Source organism: Oncorhynchus clarkii, unplaced genomic scaffold (genome assembly GCF_045791955.1).
Source record: "Oncorhynchus clarkii lewisi isolate Uvic-CL-2024 unplaced genomic scaffold, UVic_Ocla_1.0 unplaced_contig_2530_pilon_pilon, whole genome shotgun sequence".
In the NCBI taxonomy this organism is placed as follows: domain Eukaryota; kingdom Metazoa; phylum Chordata; class Actinopteri; order Salmoniformes; family Salmonidae; genus Oncorhynchus; species Oncorhynchus clarkii.
Window position 1 is genome coordinate 257,501 of NW_027261135.1, and position 20,000 is coordinate 277,500.

Here is a 20,000-nt window from a genome sequence, read left to right on the forward strand (position 1 = left end):
GTGATGTTAGTTCCTCCCTCTACTCTGTCTGTCTCTTATTGGGTTTATTGTGATGTTAGTTCCTCCCTCTACTCTGTCTGTCTGTCTCTTATTGGGTGTATTGTGATGTTAGTTCCTCCCTCTACTCTCTGTCTCTTATTGGGTTTATTGTGATGTTAGTTCCTCCCTCTGTCTGTCTGTCTCTCATTGGGTTTATTGTGATGTTAGTTCCTCCCTCTACTCTGTCTGTCTGTCTCTTATTGGGTGTATTGTGATGTTAGTTCCTCCCTCTACTCTGTCTGTCTCTTATTGGGTTTATTGTGATGTTAGTTCCTCCCTCTACTCTGTCTGTCTCTTATTGGGTTTATTGTGATGTTAGTTCCTCCCTCTGTCTGTCTGTCTCTTATTGGGTTTATTGTGATGTTAGTTCCTCCCTCTGTCTGTCTGTCTGTCTCTTATTGGGTTTATTGTGATGTTAGTTCCTCCCTCTACTCTGTCTGTCTCTTATTGGGTTTATTGTGATGTTAGTTCCTCCCTCTACTCTGTCTGTCTGTCTCTTATTGGGTTTATTGTGATGTTAGTTCCTCCCTCTACTCTGTCTGTCTCTTATTGGGTTTATTGTGATGTTAGTTCCTCCCTCTACTCTGTCTGTCTCTTATTGGGTTTATTGTGATGTTAGTTCCTCCCTCTGTCTGTCTGTCTGTCTCTTATTGGGTTTATTGTGATGTTAGTTCCTCCCTCTACTCTGTCTGTCTCTTATTGGGTTTATTGTGATGTTAGTTCCTCCCTCTACTCTGTCTGTCTGTCTCTTATTGGGTTTATTGTGATGTTAGTTCCTCCCTCTACTCTGTCTGTCTGTCTCTTATTGGGTTTATTGTGATGTTAGTTCCTCCATCTACTCTGTCTGTCTCTTATTGGGTTTATTGTGATGTTAGTTCCTCTCTCTACTCTGTCTGTCTGTCTCTTATTGGGTTTATTGTGATGTTAGTTCCTCCCTCTACTCTGTCTGTCTGTCTCTTATTGGGTTTATTGTGATGTTAGTTCCTCCCTCTACTCTGTCTGTCTGTCTCTTATTGGGTTTATTGTGATGTTAGTTCCTCCCTCTACTCTGTCTGTCTGTCTCTTATTGGGTTTATTGTGATGTTAGTTCCTCCCTCGACTCTGTCTTTCTGTCTCTTATTGGGTTTATTGTGATGTTAGTTCCTCCCTCTACTCTGTCTGTCTGTCTCTTATTGGGTTTATTGTGATGTTAGTTCCTCCCTCTACTCTGTCTGTCTGTCTCTTATTGGGTTTATTGTGATGTTAGTTCCTCCCTCTACTCTGTCTGTCTCTTATTGGGTTTATTGTGATGTTAGTTCCTCCCTCTACTCTGTCTGTCTGTCTCTTATTGGGTTTATTGTGATGTTAGTTCCTCCCTCTACTCTGTCTTTCTGTCTCTTATTGGGTTTATTGTGATGTTAGTTCCTCCCTCTACTCTGTCTGTCTGTCTCTTATTGGGTTTATTGTGATGTTAGTTCCTCCCTCTACTCTGTCTGTCTCTTATTGGGTTTATTGTGATGTTAGTTCCTCCCTCTACTCTGTCTGTCTCTTATTGGGTTTATTGTGATGTTAGTTCCTCCCTCTACTCTGTCTGTCTCTTATTGGGTGTATTGTGATGTTAGTTCTTCCCTCTACTCTGTCTCTTATTGGGTTTATTGTGATGTTAGTTCCTCCCTCTACTCTGTCTGTCTCTTATTGGGTTTATTGTGATGTTAGTTCCTCCCTCTACTCTGTCTCTCTTATTGGGTTTATTGTGATGTTAGTTCCTCCCTCTACTCTGTCTCTTATTGGGTTTATTGTGATGTTAGTTCCTCCCTCTACTCTGTCTCTTATTGGGTTTATTGTGATGTTAGTTCCTCCCTCTATTGTTTGGTTCTCCACTCTTTATTTTGGAAGTAAACAACAACAACAACAACAACACAGACTTTTGTTAGTCACCATGTTTATGGTTCAGCTCTGGTGCAGTAACTCTGACAGCCTGGGTGGTTTTTCACACCAGACTTTGACTCATAACAATCTGCATAACGTTCACAGATTGTGTGTGCCAGTGTGTGTGTGTGTGTGTGTGCCAGTGTGTGTGTGTGTGCCAGTGTGCGTGTGTGCCAGTGTGTGTGTGCCTGTGTGTGCCTGTATGTGTGCCAGTGTGCGTGTGTGTGTGTGTGCCAGTGTGCGTGTGTGCCAGTGTGCCAGTGTGCGTGTGTGTGTGTGCGCCAGTGTGTGTGTGTGCCAGTGTGTGTGTGTGTGCCAGTGTGTGTGTGTGCCTGTGTGTGTGCCAGTGTGCGTGTGTGCCAGTGTGTGTGTGTGCCTGTGTGTGCCTGTATGTGTGCCAGTGTGCGTGTGTGTGTGTGTGCCAGTGTGCGTGTGTGCCAGTGTGCGTGTGTGTGTGTGCGCCAGTGTGTGTGTGTGCCAGTGTGTGTGTGTGTGTGTGCCTGTGTGTGTGTGTGTGTGTGCCAGTGTGCGTGTGTGCCAGTGTGCGTGTGTGCCCGTGTGCGTGTGTGTGTGTGTGCGCCTGTGTGTGTGTGTGCGCCTGTGTGTGTGTGTGCGCCCTGTGTGTGTGTGCCAGTGTGTGTTCGCTCTGTCTTTTTCCCAGTACTGAAGCTACCTCGTCTTGACACAGTCGATGCAGACAAGCTGCCATTACACAGATGACTTCTTTTAAACAATGTATCACGTGACCAACCAATAACGTCCTAGATTCTGAGTTCTGTTCTTCTCTGTCCGGCACTCAGCCTACTACACTGAATTAAAGGATTTTTAGAAACTGTCCATCTGGCTATTAGACCACACTAGCCCGGGTGGCATTCAGGTCCTAAATGCCATACTTGAAAAATTCAACATTTTACTGGCGGTCTAGTTTGTCATATTTTCAAGCCCAAACTGAAAGCCTTGGCTAGCAGGTTAGCTTCATTTCTTACAATTGAGTTACAGTTGATCATGTTTTCCTTCCTGTTCTTCTGTGTTCCTTCCTGTTCCTTTATGTTCCTTCCTGTTCCTCTGTGTTCCTTCCTGTTCCTCCAGACCAGACACCAGCGTGGTGATACTCACCACTTGACTGTGGAGGAGATTCTAGATGAGACCAAACTACTGGACATCGGCATGAAGCAGAAACAATGGCTGATGACTGAGGTGTGTGTTGGTGCTTGACCTTTCACCTTTTCAATAAGATGACGCCAAAAATCTGTTTTTTGACAATTGCAAACTTATCAATGTGAATAATGTAGATCGTTTGACAATATTATCAAGGTTAAGCAAGACTTTTATTATTAGCAACGTTTAGCTAGCTGGAATCCTATTGGTTGAAGAATTGGTAACAGTAACGTTTGAGTTCCAGAGAGAGAGAGAGAGAGAGAGTGTTAAATGATAATTATTATTGATATGGATCAATTGTTAAATCTTTAAAACCACCTCCCATCATTATTCTGATCAGAAAACAGTTTCTATAATATCTTCCACCTCTCTCTTTTATTTACCTCCGTCTCACCCTCCTCTTCCTCGGGCCAAACAGACAAGTGTTTTGAGACCCATGTAAATAATGTTGAAATAAATGTTTGACTCAGTCTCTGTCCCGTCCCCCAGGCGCTGGCCAGTAACCCTAAGATAGAGGTGAGGGATGGGAAATATGCCTTCAAGCCCAAATATCACCTGAAGGACAAGAAAGCCCTGCTCAGACTGTTGGATAAACATGACCAGCTGGGACTGGGAGGATTACTGCTAGATGATGTGGAGGAGGGGCTACCCAACTCTGCCAAAGCACTGAAGGTGTGTGTGTGTGTGTGTGTGTGTGTGTGTGTGTGTGTGTGTGTGTGTGTGTGTGTGTGTGTGTGTGTGTGTGTGTGAGTATTAATGAGTCAGACATATTAACGGCCTCTGTTCCTCCCCAGGTTTTGGGAGACCAGATCATCTTTGTGACAAGACCAGACAAGAAGAAGATTCTGTTCTATAATGATAAACACTGCCAGTTTACAGTTGACGAAGGTGAGAGCGTTGGTGTAGTTTCTCTACCTTAATTACTTTTTGGGGCCCTCATTGTAGATGAGTGGGAGCATTGGTATGGTGTCTTTTTGCTTAGTTCTCTGTAGAAGGTGAGCATATAATGTTAATTAGAACTAGAGTGTTGGTATGTTCTCTCCCTTAATTTAGTTTGCAGTGGTTGAAGATGAGAGCATGTGTATAGTTTCTCCCCATTAAATATCTGTTGAAAAGCTGAGCATTGGTAGGGTTTCTCCCATGTCGTCCAATGCAGAATGTGAAAGTGTTGGTACAATTTCTCCCTTAATTATCAGTTTGCAGTAGATTCAGATAAGTGCGTTGATAAGGTCTCTCTTATTTCAGTTAAAGGAGCTTTATTGACATTAAATGCATTCTGTAAATATTGCCAAAGGTTAAAAAAAATATATATATATATAAAAAATGTTTTATAAGTCTAAAGAAGTAATGTCTAAAGTACAACTGCATAAAGTCACTCAGTTCTCTGTAGAAGGTGTGAGCACTGGTCTGGTTTCTCTCCCTTTGCACTGGTCTGGTTTCTCTTTCACGTAATGACCTCAATGGCTCCACCCAGTGGTCAGATTTTTTTATTATTTTTTTACTATGACGTCTAATAAAAGTGTAGAACTTTCAGTTCGTTCATACCAGGATCCATTCAGTCGATACAGGATATTAACTGAGTTTAATTCGTTTGTTTACTTGTATGTATTGATTTGTTTACTTGTATGTATTGATTTGTTTACTTGTATGTATTGATTTGTTTACTTGTATGTATTGATTTGTTTACTTGTATGTATTGTGTACCGTAAGTCAGCTTTTATCTGCCGAGTACGACCTACTTGTAAAAATGTAATAAACTACTACTGCTATTGTCCTACCTGAGCTAATGGTATCCTGTCTGTGTTTCCTGGTCTATCGTCCCAGAGTTCACCAAGCTGTGGAGGAGTATCCCAGTGGACTCTATGGACGAAGAGAAGATAGAGGACTATCTCAAGAGACAGGGCATCTCCTCCATGCAGGAGACTGGACCCAAGAAAGTTGTGAGTTTCTCTCTCTGTCTCCACCTCTTTCTCTATCTCTCCAGATCTCTACCTCTCCGGATCTCTCTACCTCTTTTCTCTCTCTCTCTCTCTCTCTCACTTTCTCTTTCTGTCTGTATTTCTGTCTCACAGGCCTGGGTAATTCCAGTCCTCGGGGGCCTGATTGGTGTTACACTTTTGTCCCAGCTAACACACCTGACTCCAGCTAACACACCTGACTCCAGCTAACACACCTGACTCCAGCTAACACACCTGACTCCAGCTAACACACCTGACTCCAGCTAACACACCTGACTCCAGCTAACACACCTGACTCCAGCTAACACACCTGACTCCAGTAATCATCGTGATCTTCAGTTTAGAATGCAGTTAGTTTAAATCAGCTCAGTTCTGCTAGGGACTGGGGGGGGGGGAGACCAATCAGTTCTGCTAGGGACTGGGGGGGGGGGAGACCAATCAGTTCTGCTAGGGACTGGGGGGGGGGGAGACCAATCAGTTCTGCTAGGGACTGGGGGGGGAGACCAATCAGTTCTGCTAGGGACTGGGGGGGGGGGGGGGAGACCAATCAGTTCAGCTAGGGACTGGGGGGGGGGGAGGAGACCAATCAGTTCTGCTAGGGACTGGGGGGGGGCGACCAATCAGTTCTGCTAGGGACTGGGGGGGACCAATCAAGCCCCCCCCCCCCCTGAGGACTGGAATTGCCCCGGTCTGTCACATAGCTGGGACAATAAACCGAAAATGATCTTGACACCCAAACAGAACAGAGAGGACGTTTGACACTTGGATAATAATGATAAAGATCCTTTACTAGAGGAATGGGTTGTCTGATATACTGATATGGGCTATTTGTTAACAAGTTGATCACTACAACATTCAAACTAGAAGTAGTAGGTTGAAGGGTCATTTAAAAGAGTAACTCTGGGGCACATTCATGTTATAAACTTGTTCTACTTATCCACATTGTGATAATTTAGTGAATTTATGGTGGTACGGATTTACATCCACATCTCCTAGCTCTTATCACTCTCTTTATCTTTCTCTCCATGTTTCTCATGACTTATCTGTGATTGGTTGTTTCTACAATTAACCCGGTCTGTGATTGGCTGTTTTGGTTGTGTTGCTACAGTTACCAATCAAGAGGAAGAAGCCAGGTGGACAGAAGAAGAGACGCTTCAAGACTCACAACGACCATCTGGCCGGAGTACTGGAGGACTACTCGGAGGGCGTACCCGCTAAGAAGTGATGTCACTTCCTGGTTATACCCCTCCCACTTCCTCGGCCCAGTGAGAGAGGGGTGACCTGGGAGTTGTTGTTTTTTGTAGTTTGTTTTTGCCGGAAATAAACTTGTTTTATTTGTCTCACCAAAACTACAATGAAGAGGAGACAATGGGCCTTGTCTCAAACGTGTGAACTAGCTTCCTTTTCTTGTGTCCTTTCCTCCCCCGACGATAAAGGAGAAGGAGATGAGGACAGGAAGCCATTTTGGAACGTTGAGACACAAGATGGCTGACTGATTGACTGAAGTGAAGTCCTTGCCAAACACACCAACCTAAAGAGACGCTCGCTGTCCTTTTTGATAAAACTGTACCAGTTTGGTTCTAAGCAGTAATACAAAATGGTGGACGGCTTTTAGGGGTAGCAAAAATATCCTGTTAAATTTTCCCCCCCCAAAAAATCCCAGGTTTTCCAGAAATCCCAGTTGGAATATTCCTGTAATGACAAATTCCCTGGAATCTGGTAACGCTTCAATGGGGATGTCTGGGAAACATAGGGGATTCTGGGAAAGTTACTGGATATGTGCAACCTTAGAAGGGTCTGTATGTGTAAATGTCTGGCACACGATGGACACTGTGTGTGTGTGATAGTGGAGAGAGGATGTGTGTGAAAGTGTTTTTTTTTTAAAATAATACCAGTCGTATTGTCTGCTGTAGTTGTTCCTTATATTAATTTACAACAGTGGTCACCAATGGCAACCTGGAGAAATACAGGTTGTGCAGGGTTTTGCTCCAGACCTGCACAAACACTCCTGACTTAGCTAAACGACTCGTAGAATCTACCAGGTTTACTCAGACAAACACTAGCCTGGTCCCAGGGTCTTTGTGCTGTCATTCCAAACGGCATGACAACGAGTCATAGCAGAGCTGAAATCGGGCTAGACAAACACCCCACTCCCATAGAAGCCCTTCAGCTAATAAACTGTCCCTTCAGTATATACTCAAAACTGTTCATCAAGACCTTGATTGATTGGGTGAATTGGTTGTGTTAGTGCAAGGCTAGAGCAAAAGCCCGAGACACCCTGTATCTCTCCACTTCCTGGTTGGTTGATGATCGCTGGTCTCTTGAGCTTTCTTCATTACTGAGCACGTTACCCACAGTACCTTTCTCCTGGGGCCTTTCCTCTGACGCACAATAAAGTCATGGAAAACACACTGTACTGTGTCTTCTTGATAACATAGAGGCCTGGATTCAACCTGATGGTTGCCGCTCGCTGACATTTAAAAGGTCATATCTGATTCGGAGAAAGAGAGAGGATGGGAGGAACCGCGGGAAAGACAAATGAAGACTGGTTGGGCGAATAGACTGGTTGGGTGATGGCTCAGTGGGCGAATTGTCGGATTGGATGATGGCTCAGTGGACGAATAGACTGGTTGGGTGATGGCTCAGTGGGCGAATTGTCGGATTGGATGATGGCTCAGTGGACGAATAGACTGGTTGGGTGATGGCTCAGTGGGCAAATAGACTGGTTGGATGATGGCTCACTGGGCGAATAGAAAGGTTGGATTATGGCTTAATGACAGATCAGTGAGTGGAATTTACATCTGAGAGACAAATAAAATGTAGTTTTTAGGGTGTCAGGTTGAGGGTATATTTGGGAGAACGGGGAGACGATTAGGATACACCCAGTGAGTTTTTCTAGTCAGAGTACAGCAACACTGTCCTACAGTCTCCAAACAGCAAACTAAATACTTTTAAATAAGTAATTTAATTACAATTGGATACAAAGCATTTGGTGGTAAACAGTCAGACACTTCCACTACCAAGGGGCAGTTTCCCAGACACAGGTCACGCCTCATCCTGGACTAAACTGTTTAAATCCAGCTGGGTCTGGGAAACTGGACCTGGGTCTGGGAAACTGGACCTCAGTGTGGTGAGACAAGGAGAACACTTCAGTGACATTCTTCAGATTCTTGTTAAAGTAGTGGCAGTACATTTTGAGTGGTAAGAGATTCCTTCGTTCGCTGTCTGCCAGAGAGGTACATGTTTTGGGGCCCGGGGCTGAGAGCTGGTGGGGTTTAGTTTTTGGCCGGCGTGACAGCGGAGGTGGTTTTGACAGTCTTCTTCATGTGGTGGTAGTTGGGGAGGATCTTCATCAGGAAGTCGAGCTGAAGAGTCTGAGGCTGCAGAACACATAAACACACAAAGACATGTTGTTCTTCACTGCTAATGAGGAAACAGTGGATGGACTGGTTCTTTGGTTAAAAACAAGTGCGGAAAGACAAAGCTACACAGACCCGTAGATCACTAATCTCAGTGTGTGTGTGTGTGTGTGTACCTGTGGTCGCTCTGTCTGCACACGTCTCTGACACCCCGAGCCAAAGATGACAGTGTTTTCAGGTATGACCTCACAGGTGTTGACCTGGCAACAGGCGCCGATGATACAACCAGAAGTTAGAATCATGTTCCTGCCCAGGTCAGCTGGAGGGGGAGGGGGGAGAACACAGTTTAGATGATAGAAGGGTTCTCTCCATAGTGATTTAATAACCAATCAACAGTTTAGATGATAGAAGGGTTCTCTCCATAGTGATTTAATAACCAATCAACAGTTTAGATGATAGAAGGGTTCTCTCCATAGTGATTTAATAACCAATAAACAGTTTAGATGATAGAAGGGTTCTCTCCATAGTGATTTAATAACCAATCAACAGTTTAGATGACGGAAGGGGTCTCTCCATAGTGATTTAATAACCAATCAACAGTTTAGATGACGGAAGGGGTCTCTCCATAGTGATTTAATAACCAATCAACAGTTTAGATGACGGAAGGGTTCTCTCCATAGTGATTTAATAACCAATCAACAGTTTAGATGACGGAAGGGTTCTCTCCATAGTGATTTAATAACCAATCAACAGTTTAGATGATAGAAGGGTTCTCTCCATAGTGATTTAATAACCAATCAACAGTTTAGATGATAGAAGGGTTCTCCTCATAGTGATTTAATAACCAATCAACAGTTTAGATGATAGAAGGGTTCTCTCCATAGTGATTTAATAACCAATCAACACAGACACACTCAGTCATTCAGATCATTGGGAAGAAGACCGTCATTACTGAATTTGTGGCATTTGAACCTTTCTTACCTTTGGATTCTATGACATTGTTGTCCCCAATTTTCAAAGCTTGAGACACTGCAAGTATCATTGGTTAAGGAGAGTTTCATACTTTACCAACAAAAGGACTTTCAGAGCAGCAAGATACAGATATGTGATATTATACAGAGGTCGAACAATAACACATACATATATGTAATTTTAGACAGAGGTCAAACAGACAGAGGTCAAACAATACACACATACAGATATGGAATATTAGACAGAGGTCAAATGTCCAAATAGCTGTACCCTATAGGTCAGTGGCTGTACCCTAGAGGTCAGTGGCTGTACCCTATAGGTCAGTGTACCCTACAGGTCAGTGTACCCTTTAGGTCAGTGTACCCTATAGGTCAGTGTACCCTACAGGTCAGTGGCTGTACCCTACAGGTCAGTGTACGCTACAGGTCAGTGGCTGTACCCTACAGGTCAGTGGCTGTACCCTACAGGTCAGTGGCTGTACCCTACAGGTCAGTGGCTGTACCCTACAGGTCAGTGTACCCTACAGGTCAGTGTACCCTACAGGTCAGTGGCTGTACCCTGTAGGTCAGTGGCTGTACCCTATAGGTCAGTGTACCACTTCAATATAAAGGATACTACACCCAACTTCAAACACGTTGTTGATGCCGATGGTCATCGTCTTTGGCTCCACTCCCTCAGAGTCAGGTGCTATGTTCTCTGGATAACTGATCAGAGACAGACAGCCAGCTTCAATCAGACAGACAGCTTCAATCAGACAGCCAGCTTCAGACAGTTAGCTTCAATCAGACACAGCTTCAATCAGACAGCCAGCTTCAATCAGACAGACAGCTTCAATCAGACAGCCAACTTCAATCACTACAATGTAGACCATAACATTGCAGAGGAAAAGGAGACCATAACAATGCAGAGGAAAAGGAGACCATAACATTACAGAGGAAAATGAGACCATAACATGGCAGAGGAAAAGGAGACCATAACAATGCAGAGGAAAAGGAGACCATAACATGACAGAGGAAAAGGAGACCATAACATGGCAGAGGAAAAGGAGACCATAACATGGCAGAGGAAAAGGAGACCATAACAATGCAGAGGAAAAGGAGACCATAACATGACAGAGGAAAAGGAGACCATAACAATGCAGAGGAAAATGAGACCATAACAATGCAGAGGAAAAGGAGACCATAACATGACAGAGGAAAAGGAGACCATAACAATGCAGAGGAAAAGGAGACCATAACAATGCAGAGGAAAAGGAGTCCATAACATGGCAGAGGAAAAGGAGACCATAACATGGCAGAGGAAAAGGAGACCATAACATGGCAGAGGAAAAGGAGACCATAACATGGCAGAGGAAAAGGAGACCATAACAATGCAGAGGAAAAGGAGACCATAACAATGCAGAGGAAAAGGAGACCATAACAATGCAGAGGAAAAGGAGACCATAACAATGCAGAGGAAAAGGAGACCATAACATGACAGAGGAAAAGGAGACCATAACATGACAGAGGAAAAAGAGGTAGGCGAGTGTGTAACAGTATAACTTTAGACCGTCCCCTCGCCCATACCCGGGCACAAACCAGGGACCCTCGAAGCATCGTTACCCATCGCTCCACAAAAGCCGCGGCCCTTGCAGAGCAAAGGGGGAACTACTACTTCAAGGTCCCAGAGCAAGTGACGTCACTGATTGAAACGCTATTTAGCGCGCATCGCTAACTAAGCTAGCCGTTTCACATCCGTTACAAGTGCAAAAGAGAGGTGGGGGGAAAGACAGAATAAAAGCATGGAAGGAATAAAGTGTAGGGAGAATGGATGGATGTAACAAGGGAGGGGGAGAAAGAGAGGCGGCAATAGAACACGGGAGAGACCTCACCACTGCACCCTTCCACTTCTAGAAGATTCACTATTGTTATGTTCACCTGTTAATTATAAGAGCTTGTTCCTCGATGAGGTTGCCTTCTCCGATGACTATGGGTCCTGCCTCGGCAATGATGCGGGCTTTGGGATGGACCACCGTTCTGGCACCTGGAAAGACCACACATGAACAGTCAATTGTTTAACGCTAGCCTACCACATCAACCATTTTTAGCCGGCTCCAAAGTGGATATGTACTCAGTAACCTGAACCGTGTAATAATGTCAAGCTATATAGAGACTAGAGCTACTACAGACAAACGAAAGTTGTTGTTGCTCATTGTAAAATAAATAGTTAGCGGACGTTACCTGACTTGCTAAGCTACATGCTACATTTGACGTCTTCTTACCAATAGTGACTTCCCCTCTGATCTCGCTTTCGACGCACACCACGGCGCCAGCTGCTATTTTAGCACTACAAACAGAAAACCAAGTGTTGGTAATAATCAGCAATACAAAAAGTGTACAATTTATGAATCATCTGTATGTCTACAAGTTAGTTAGCTACGATTTTAGCTGTAGCAAGCAGCTAACTTAGCTAGTCACGTTAGCTAGCGGTTTCCTAAAACATTCAACACGTTCAAACTATCACAAAACATTATGAAACAGTAACAATGTGTTATTTGATACACAATACTGAGCTAAAAACGAATTCAAGTTGGAGTCGTAATACCTTTTTTGAGCATTTTGTTTATCCGACATTTTGTTGATCGACTTGAGTTTTTTTCGACAATCGATTTCAAATCCTTCTCAGCATAAACGGCGTCATTGTGCGCTTGCGTGGAACGCAGACAAGATGAGGAGGGGGGTGGGGACATTAATGGGGATTTAGTGTCACCTAGCGAATGTTTACAAAACTGCAGCTGAACTAATCTCCTAATAATATTTTTAGTCAGAGAAAATGGTTAAAGTATTATTCATTTTCCTCCCTTTTATGCTACTCTCTGTTTATCTTATATGCAGAGTCACTTTAACTATACATTCATGTACATACTAGCTAAATTGGCCCGACCAACCAGTGCTCCCGCACATTGGCTAACCGGGCTATCTGCATTGTGTCCCACCACCCGCCAACCCCTCTTTTCACGCTACTGCTACTCTCTGTTCATCATATATGCATAGTCACTTTAACCATATCTACATGTACATACTACCTCAATCAGCCTGACTAACCGGTGTCTGTATGTAGCCTCTCTACTTTTATAGCCTCGCTATATTTACAGCCTCGCTACTGTATATAGCCTCTCTACTGTATATAGCCTGTCTTTTTACTGTTGTTTTATTTCTTTACTTACCTATTGTTCACCTAACATATTTTTTGCACTATTGGTTAGAGCGTGTAAGTAAGTATTTCACTGTAAGGTCTACCTGTTATATTCAGTGCACATGACAAATTAACTTAGATTTGATTTGAATCCCAAATCAAACCTAGCCCCTATCTCCTAACCTGATCCCATAGCCCATATCTCCTAACCTCTCCCCTAGCCTCTATCTCCTAACCTTATCCCCTAGCCCCTATCTCCTAACCTTATCCCTTAGCCCATATCTCCTAACCCTAGCCCCTATCTCCTAACCTTATCCCCTAGCCCATATCTCCTAAACTTATCCCCTAGCCCCTATCTCCTAACTTTATCACCTAGCCCCTATCTCCTAACCTTATCCACCAGCCCCTTTCTCCTAACTTTATCCCCTAGCCCCTATCTCCTAACCTCATACCCTAGTCCCTATCTCCTAACCTTATCCCCTAGCCCCTATCTCCTAACCTCATCCCCTAGCCCCTATCTCCTAACCTTATCCCCTAGCCCCTATCTCCTAACCCTAGCCCCTATGTGCCTGTGTAGATCTGAAAGTTTAAGAAGTGTCAACAACAAGTCATCTGATAGATAACCTTCACCTTTGTCCTTGACTTGTCTCCAATCACCATTTATCCTGGTCCCAGATCAGTGTTTACTGTAGCCAGGTCTTTGACTGTATTCGTTCATCGTCATGCCGACCGGTGTGTACGCAGAGGACAGAGTTACCTGTCAATCATCAACCCAGCTCAATGTCACTGTATCTGAAATTAGTACACACACACACACATACATACACACACACACACACACAAACACACACACACACACACACACACACACACACACACACACACACACACACACACACACACACACACACACTTTTCAATCACCCTCTCCCACCTCTCCCACCTCTCCCACCTCTCCCACCTCTCCCACCTCTCCCACTCCCTGATCATTTAAAAACAGCATCATCAACAACAAATGAACCAACATTTTCTAGATAGTCAGTCCGAACTTCAAAACACGGAGCTTCAAATCACTCAAACTTTCAGATGGATCAGAAAGGAAATTAGCATTTTCAAAATTCTATAAATTATTAATTATGGGATGTAGAAGAAGAGAGTACATAAATGATTAAATATGCACTAACCTAATTTAGAAAGTAGTACATAATATATGAATTATGCACACACACACACACACACACACACACACACACACACACACACACACACACACACACACACACACACACACACACACATACAGAGAGAGAGAGAGAGAGCGATTGTATAACCAGACTCTCCCCTTTTTAGACTTGGAGGAAGTGACGTGATAACGAGGTGTGAACAGAACAGATTTCATATGAGTTAAACAGACTGGCTAAACCAGAACAGATTTAATATGAGTTAAACAGACTGGCTAAACCATAACAGATTTCATATGAGTTAAACAGACTGGCTAAACCAGAACAGATTTTATATGAGTTAAACAGACTGGCTAAACCAGAACAGATTTAATATGAGTTAAACAGACTGGATAAACCAGAACAGATTTCATATGAGTTAAACCAGAACAGATTTCATATGAGTTAAACAGACTGGCCAAACCAGAACAAGATGATGAGAAGTTACAGACAGATGGACAGAAAGACACTCACCCCAAAATCCATAAAAACTAACAGACCAACATGACAATTCCCTTTTACCTTTGAACTCTGACCTCACCTTGTCCTTGAATGATAGTTGAACTCTGACCTCCAGTGTTTACTGTAGCCCAGACTCTGGCTGTATTCGTTCATTGTCATGCCGACCGGTGTGTACGCAGAGGACAGAGTTACCTGTCAATCATCAACCCGTCACTGCTGACAGCTCAATGTCACTGTATCTGAAATGAGTACACACACACACACGCACACACACACACACACACACACACACACACACACACACACACACACACACACACACACACACACACACACACACACACACACACACACACACACACACACACACACAGCTAACAGCTCAATGTCACTGTATCTGAAATAAGTACACACACACACACACACACACACACACACACACACAGAAGCACACACACACAGAAGCACACACACACAGAAGCACACACACACACACACACACACACACAGCAGGTGTGTCCTTTCCTCTGGCTGCTGCTGAACTCTGAGAACCATACAGGAAGTATATCATGTCAGAACAACAATCCCCTTTTACACCACTTCCTGTTAAGATCGAGAGAGACACACAGAGAGAGAGGATCATTGTGTGTGTGTGTGTGTGTGTGAGAATGAATAGGTGATCCGTATTCGTCATTACAGTCATTATTGAGTCAGAGGAAACAATGGAGATGACTGATGAACTCTGGGTAGTTGGGAGCTTCCTGTCTGACATCCAACAGGAGGCCATAACAGCACACACACACACACACACACACACACACACACACACACACACACACACACACACACACACACACACACACACACACACACACACACACACACATACGACTTCACTGGAGAGTTTCCCATGATTCATTAACTATTTTAATGTCAAAGTAAGTCGTCAACACTCTGCAAAACCAAAACTGATAAAAGTTTTGGGGATTTGACCTCATACCGTTTTATTTCGAACTCAGGGAATCTATTTGAACTATTGCCAGTTGTCTCCAAGAGTCAAAACATTTCTGTGATGTCGAATGCCTCCAACCTCAGTGGAAAATAATTAGCTGCAGTATTCACTTGGTCCACTAGGTGGCAGTAAAACCCCACTATCTCCACTCGCATTCAACCAGTCATTCATAAATTATAACTGCAGGGGCTCAGTCCCACATGAAACCCTATTCGCTATTTGTTGCACTACTTTTCAAATCAAATCAAATGTATTTATATAGCCCTTCGTACATCAGCTGATATCTCAAAGTGCTGTACAGAAACCCAGCCTGAAACCCCAAACAGCAAGCAATGCAGGTGTAGAAGCACGGTGGCTTGGAAACACTCCCTAGGAAGGAGTTTTGTTGCCTTAACGAATCAAACTGAATTCTTCCGCTGCTCTATCGGTCTGTTACATACTTCAGTCTGAGACTGTCAATCACTGTGTTCCAGCCACTGTGTCATAACCACTGTGTTCCAACCACTGTGTCATAACCACTGTGTTCCAATCACTGTGTCACAATCACTGTGTTCCAACCACTGTGTCATAACCACTGTGTTCCAACCACTGTGTCATAACCACTGTGTTCCAATCACTGTGTCACAATCACTGTGTCCCAACCACTGTGTTCCAATCACTGTGTCATAACCACTGTGTTCCAATCACTGTGTTCCAACCACTGTGTTCCAACCACTGTGTTCCAACCACTGTGTCCCAACCGCTATGTCATAACCACTGTGTCACAACCGGCCGTGATCGGGAGTCCCATAGTGCGGCACACAGTTGGCCCGGTGTCGTCCGGGTTTGGCCGCCATAGTAAAATAAGAATTTGATCTTAACTGACTTGCCTAGTTAAATAAAGGTTCAATAAAAAATGGTTTCTGGTGACCTCATGAGGGATGTTGTACTAAACTAAGTAGACTGTTCAATGATTGGATAATTTCTAACCAATCAGAGAAGTAAAGCCAATGAAAATGTTCAAACCTCTGCCTGACCCGCGTTCTGGCTCTGGTCCCACCCATCTGTTTCAGGGACCAATCAGAAAGGTTCAAATGGTTTTCCTGTTCTGGAAATCATCATGGAGGTACTCAGATCCTGACTCATTGAGAGAAGAAGGAGCTAATGTCCATGGGCTGGGTGGTTTTGGTAGCTAGGCAACTACTTTTGACTAGGGTCCATTAGGCTCTGGTCTAAAGTAGTGCACTATATAGGGAATAGGGCTCTGGTCTAAAGTAGTGCACTATGTTGGGAATAGGGCCCTGGTCTAAAGTAGTGCACAATATAGGGAATAGGGCTCTGGTCTAAAGTAGTGCACTATATAGGGAATAGGGCTCTGGTCTAAAGTAGTTCACTATATAGGGAATAGGGCTCTGGTCTAAAGTAATGCACTATATAGGGAATAGGGCTCTGGTCTAAAGTAGTTCACTATATAGGGAATAGGGCTCTGGTCTAAAGTAGTTCACTATATAGGGAATAGGGCTCTGGTCACTAGTAGTGCACTATATAGGGAATAGGGCCCTGGTCTAAAGTAATGCACTATATAGGGAATAGGGCTCTGGTCACTAGTAGTTCACTATATAGGGAAAATTGTGCCATTTGGGAGCAACTAGAAAACAACTAGCCTATTTTCCTAATAATGACCCTAATCAGTTGGCGAGTATTAACCTTTAGGAAAATGATACAACCTTAACTCATAACAGTTCAATGGTAGAGATGAAATGATACAACCTCCCCTTTAACTCATAACAGTTAAATGGTAGAGATGAGATGATAATGAGAGAGATAATAACAGGAAATACAGTGTGTGTGTGTGTGTGTGTGTGTGTGTGTGTCGTGTGTGTGTGTGTGTGTTGTGTGTGTGTGTGTGTGTGTGTGTGTGTGTGTGTTACATAAGATTGTGGCAGTGTGTCAACAAATCATTTTATCATCGGAAATGCAGAATGTTATGGAATATAAAACTGAAATATACATGCGATTTACATTCATTATTTATATAATTTCACACACACACACACACACACACACACACACACACACACACACACACACACACACACACACACACACACACACACACACACACACACACACACACTTCCTCTCCCCATTGATTCTGGCACAGTACTCTGCAACCTTTCTCATTGGCCCCAGTTCATTTCTCACGCTGAGTCTCTCCCCTGTTGTCCACTATATTAACACCCTCAAAGGAAAGAGTGTGTGTGTGTGTGTGTGTGTGTGTGTGTGTGTGTGTGTGTGTGCGTGCGTGTGTGTGTGTGTGTGTGTGTGTGTGTGTGTGTGTGTGTGTGTGTGTGTGTGTGTGTGTGTGTGTGTGTGTGTGTGTGTGTGTGTGTGTGTGTGCGTGTGTGTGTGTGTAATAATTCTTGTCTCTGATGATAAACTGGATATTGAGCTACTAGACGGGGGCCGAACTGACACTTGGTGGAGCGGAGGTCACTCTGTGTGTGTGCGTGCGTGCGCGCGTGCGTGTGTGTGTGCCTGTGCGTGCGTGTAATAATTCTACTAAAAAGACATGAGAGAAACAGAAAGAATTTAAATCCTGTAATTATCATAAGAAGTAATACCATCCATCCACCCCATTACGTATCAGCTAAACCTTCAGACTCTTCTCTTAACCAGCCAAACTCTTAACTCATTAAGTACATGTAAAGTTACTTTTCCTCTGGAATAACTGAAGACACATTACTGAAACATCAAAGACATGGATTAGGTCAGGGAGAAAACGCTTAGAGACAGGCAAAAGACAGGTTTACAGACAGACAGGTTTAAAAACAGACAGTAAAAGACAGGTTTACAGACAGACAGTAAAATACAGGTTTACAGACAGACAGGTTTACAGACAGACAGTGAAAGACAGGTTTACAGACAGACAGTGAAAGACAGGTTTACAGACAGACAGTAAAAGACAGGTTTACAGACAGACAGTAAAAGACAGGTTTACAGACAGACAGGTTTACAGACAGACAGTAAAAAACAGGTTTACAGACAGACAGTAAAAAGACAGGTTTACAGACAGACAGTAAAAGACAGGTTTACAGACAGACAGGTTTACAGACAGACAGTAAAATACAGGTTTACAGGCAGACAGGTTTACAGACAGACAGTAAAAGACAGGTTTACAGACAGACAGGTTTACAGACAGACAGTAAAAGACAGGTTTACAGACAGACATAAAAGACAGGTTTACAGACAGACAGTAAAAGACAGGTTTACAGACAAACAGTAAAAAGACAGGTTTACAGACAGACAGTAAAAGACAGGTTTACAGACAGACAGGTTTACAGACAGACAGTAAAATACAGGTTTACAGGCAGACAGGTTTACAGACAGACAGTAAAAGACAGGTTTACAGACAGACAGGTTTACAGACAGACAGTAAAAGACAGGTTTACAGACAGACAGTAAAATACAGGTTTTTACAGACAGACAGTAAAATACAGGTTTACAGACAGACAGGTTTACAGACAGACAGTAACAGACAGGTTTACAGACAGTAAAAGACAGGTTTAAAGACAGACAGGTTTACAGACAGACAGCAACAGACAGGTTTACAGACAGACAGTAAAATACAGGTTTACAGACAGACAGTAAAAGACAGGTTTACAGACAGACAGGTTTACAGACAGACAGAAAAAGACAGGTTTACAGACAGTAAAAGACAGGTTTACAGACAGACAGTAAAAGACAGGTTTACAGACAGACAGTAAAATACAGGATTACAGACAGACAGGTTTACAGACAGACAGAAAAAGACAGGTTTACAGACAGTAAAATACAGGTTTACAGACAGACAGTAAAAGACAGGTTTACAGACAGACAGTAAAAGACAGGTTAAGAGACAGACAGTAAAAGACAGGTTTAGAGACAGACAGTAAAAGACAGGTTTACAGACAGACAGTAAAAGACAGGTTTAGAGACAGATAGTAAAAGACAGGTTTACAGACAGACAGTAAAAGACAGGTTTACAGACAGACAGTAAAATACAGGATTACAGACAGACAGGTTTACAGACAGACAGAAAAAGACAGGTTTACAGACAGTAAAATACAGGTTTACAGACAGACAGGTTTACAGACAGTAAAAGACAGGTTTAGAGACAGACAGTAACAGACAGGTTTACAGACAGACAGTAAAAGACAGGTTTACAGACAGACAGTAACAGACAGGTTTACAGACAGACAGGTTTACAGACAGTAAAAAGACAGGTTTAGAGACAGACAGTAAAAGACAGGTTTAGAGACAGACAGTAAAAGACAGCAAGGGTAGCCTTCCAGAGAGACATCAGAGACTGTAACGTTCTTTGCTTCATGGAAACATGGCTCACTGGAGAGACGCTATCGGAGTCGGTGCAGCCAGCTGGTTTCTCCACGCATCGCGCCGACAGAAACGAGCATCTTTCTGGTAAGAAGAGGGGCGGGGGTGTATGCCTTATGATTAACGAGACGTGGTGTGATCATAACAACATACAGGAACTCAAGTCCTTCTGTTCACCTGACTTAGAATTCCTCACAATCAAATGTCGACCTCATTATCTACCAAGGGAATTCTCTTCAATTATAATCACAGCCGCATATATCCCCCCCAAGCAGATACATCGATGGCCCTGAACGAACTTCATTTGACTCTATGTAAACTGGAAACCACATATCCTGAGGCTGCATTCATTGTAGCTGGGGATTTTAACAAGGCTAATCTGAAA

At 43.4% G+C, this 20,000-nt stretch overlaps 1 protein-coding gene and 1 pseudogene across 1 annotated transcript in view; one reads left to right on the top strand and one right to left on the bottom strand.

The window, feature by feature from the left end:
- LOC139405158 (general transcription factor IIE subunit 2-like) overlaps positions 1–7,474 on the top strand; it is a 26,453-nt gene extending 18,979 nt beyond the window's left edge. Inside the window, exons 4-8 of the mRNA XM_071147577.1 lie at positions 3,037–3,144; positions 3,595–3,777; positions 3,900–3,993; positions 4,930–5,045; positions 6,172–7,474. Of these exons, the coding sequence (XP_071003678.1) occupies positions 3,037–3,144; positions 3,595–3,777; positions 3,900–3,993; positions 4,930–5,045; positions 6,172–6,288 (618 nt within the window). The 3' untranslated portion in view covers positions 6,289–7,474. The remainder of the gene's footprint in view (positions 1–3,036; positions 3,145–3,594; positions 3,778–3,899; positions 3,994–4,929; positions 5,046–6,171) is intronic.
- A 558-nt stretch (positions 7,475–8,032) lies between these two features.
- LOC139405160 (dynactin subunit 6-like) lies at positions 8,033–12,061 on the bottom strand (annotated as a pseudogene).
- Between the last annotated feature and the right edge of the window lie 7,939 nt (positions 12,062–20,000).